Genomic DNA, 2,849 nt, shown 5'->3' on the forward strand with positions numbered 1-2,849 from the left:
TACAATCATTAAAATGAAGATTTCATTTAAATATTCAATACAGAGTGGTGCTTGTACCTCCTTAAAGGTCATAGGGAGGTCATTAAACAAATAAAAAATGAAATACACCGTGAAGAGCATTTCCTCTGAAATGCCAACGTAAGTGTAGTGTAATGTAATATGGTAAAGAATACTACAAATACTCTAAAAGATAAGTTATAGACTAGCAGTGCCTCATACTCCTACTCTCATAACATGCATCGGCAGATGCGGATTTTTCACAACGAATTTGACATAAAGAATAATAATACATGGCCACGGATGACAAAAGCCTAAGCTGATTGTTCTTTTTTAGCTTGCTTCATGTAATCTTCCATTTCGTTAAGCCACAGATCAGCAAATTCACAGTTTTTCCAAGCTTCAAACCATGGCCCTCCACGAGTATAATGGATGGCCTTAGGCGAAGTAGTGGGATCATTACCAACAATTCTGTTATGCCCCTCAAGAAAGTTCCAAACAAAAGGGATGGATCCAATTTGATCATCCTCAAGCCATTGAAACCTGTGAAGGAAAGCACCATTCTGTGTGTTGACAGTGTCAGGAGTGAGAACACGGTTCTTTGGATGAGCACAGTTATAGAGAACCATTGAAGACCAATTCTTTCTTGGGTACACAGTTTGCACTGCCCCATCCATCTTAGTGGTCTCCTTTGGAGCATAGTCATGCTGAACACACATGATTGCATACTTGTCCTCAATCAAGTTTTTCAATTCCTTGATGTCAGCCAAGTAGAGGAAATCACAATCCACAAACATTGCCCAACCTTGGTAATTGGCAAGGCAAGGTGTCAAGAATCTTGAAAAGGAGAACTCAGTGCTCTCAAACTGGCCCCTCTCACGCCAATACAAGCCACTTTTCCTCAGATCTGACTGTTTAATTGGTATGATCTCAACAGGGATTGAAGACCTTTTCAAGATGGAGTGCCGACATACCTCGTAGGCAAGATCTTCACGAGGGTCATACCCTACGAAGATCTTGAACGGCTTCTTCTCATCCCCATTACTAATTGGCAATGGTGCCTCGGTTTTCCCATTACTCAAACTCATTTCTCGATGTGCCTGTCATGCAACAAAATCAAACATAAATATAAAAGCAATGAAAATAAAATCACAAACACACACACAGGTCACCCCATTTGGCTATAAACAAAAACATAGAAAAACAAGGGCAAAAATCTAATCTTTTTCCATACCCAAGATCACCCAATTGATGTAATGCAATGTAAAAGAATCCGAAAGAAAAACATGAAAAGGTGGAGAGAAAAAGAGAAGGGTAACCGATTACGTTTGAGATAGAAGCAGTGTGTTGTTGGACTTGTTTGGAACAGAGATATTATTTTGAAGGGAAGGGAAGATAAAGCTAGGATTCAGCGGTGACGCACAAGCACACCGACAGTGTTGGAGTTGGACTCATATATATAGACAAAGGAACTTGGAACCAGAGCTATTGATTGATATGCAATGGATGCTTTTTCACGCGAATGTAATAGCTGGCTGGATTACACGTTTTGGTGAATCCAATTCAATGACCCAATCTCATTCGCAAATCAGCTAGCCCAACCCATCGTTTTACTCTTGCCCCCACCCAATTTGAGACTTAATTGATCAATAATTTAATCATCTAAGTAGTACTAAGTATAGTCTCTTTAAGTAAAATTTCAAGTTGAAACTTTATAAATGGATAAAATGTTGTTGGAAAAGAAAACCCCATTAAAGATCAAGTCAGATTTCTCAGCAGACATTAGTCTTTCGTAAAACTAACACATACTTTATATCAATAATATAATAATAATAAAAATATTTGATAGAAAAAATATGGTTGAAAAAAGATATTTTATTAAAAATGATTATACAAAATTTGCTATAAAAATTAATTATTATTAGCAAAACTAGTCAAGACTTTGTACTTATCATATAATAAAAAACAATATATATATATATATATATATATATATATATATTATTACTTACTTAAATTCACATTAAATTTGTATGCTAAAAATTATAATTATAAATATTTTCTCCTGCAAATATACTACTAGTTTTCACTTATAATACCTGTACAATTTTTCTATCTCTGATTATTGTAAATTTAAATCTTCCTTTTCTTTTATCTATCCTTCCTTATGTAAGAACCATATGTTGTTTGAGCCCACTGTATTTTTTTCTTCTTTTTTCCTTTTAGCAATTCATAAGTTTAAAAATATTTATTATAAATTTTAGTTATATAAAATATACATTTATTCTATGTAATTCAAAGATTAAAATACTAGTTTTGAATTAAATTAAAAATAAAAAACAAAAAAACATGGGAGTTTAGTTTAATTACTCTTTAATGCTCCCTACTCAAAAACTCCCAACTTCCAAATTCCCGTGGCGTTGGGCCTGTTGGCGAGTCATAAGCTTTCCGAATACCTAACGTAGAGTTCTCATTCTTTCTGTTCAGAAAAATAGGGCCCGAGCCCAAGAAATATGAAAAAAATACTACCCTTTCAAAAGAACAGTTTGGACAAAGGAAGTCCAAGACATCTCAGCAGTGATAAACTCCAACATAGACCATTAAAATTTACAAGTGGGCAGTTGCTTCCTGTACCTTCCAAGTTGTTTCCAGTACTTTTTTTGAATGTTTTTTCACCTTTCATATTGATCATTTCGGAAGCCAAATAAGAGAGTGTATTTTGGAATGTAATTTTACATTCCCAAAGACAAAAAGAAGTGCAGAAAGCAACAGACCTAAGAGTGTCACAAAGCCGACATGGTATTATACATAGCTATCATTTTGTTTATATATTTTAGGTCAAACTAGTTTTT

The 2,849-nt window shown here is 34.3% G+C and overlaps 1 protein-coding gene across 2 annotated transcripts; it reads right to left on the minus strand.

Moving 5' to 3' along the window:
- On the minus strand, positions 1–1,504 carry LOC100813045 (protein CDI). 2 transcript variants are annotated; one of them, XM_003537610.5, is made up of 2 exons: positions 1,232–1,504; positions 1–1,097 (listed from the first exon to the last, which is right to left on the minus strand). In XM_003537610.5, exon 2 carries the CDS (start codon positions 1,083–1,085, stop codon positions 312–314), a length of 774 nt encoding a protein of 257 aa, XP_003537658.1. In that variant the 5' UTR covers positions 1,086–1,097; positions 1,232–1,504; the 3' UTR covers positions 1–311. The 2 variants fall into 2 exon arrangements, with proteins under 2 accessions (XP_003537658.1, XP_003537657.1); XM_003537609.5 differs by having other exon boundaries at positions 1,324–1,493.
- Between the last annotated feature and the right edge of the window lie 1,345 nt (positions 1,505–2,849).

Source organism: Glycine max, chromosome 11, assembly GCF_000004515.6.
Source record: "Glycine max cultivar Williams 82 chromosome 11, Glycine_max_v4.0, whole genome shotgun sequence".
Taxonomy (NCBI): domain Eukaryota; kingdom Viridiplantae; phylum Streptophyta; class Magnoliopsida; order Fabales; family Fabaceae; genus Glycine; species Glycine max.

Coding starts and splice junctions, on each gene's coding strand:
- LOC100813045 (XM_003537610.5), bottom strand. CDS start 1,085: ATGAGTTTGAGTAATGGGAAAACCGAGGCACCATTGCCAATTAGTAAT.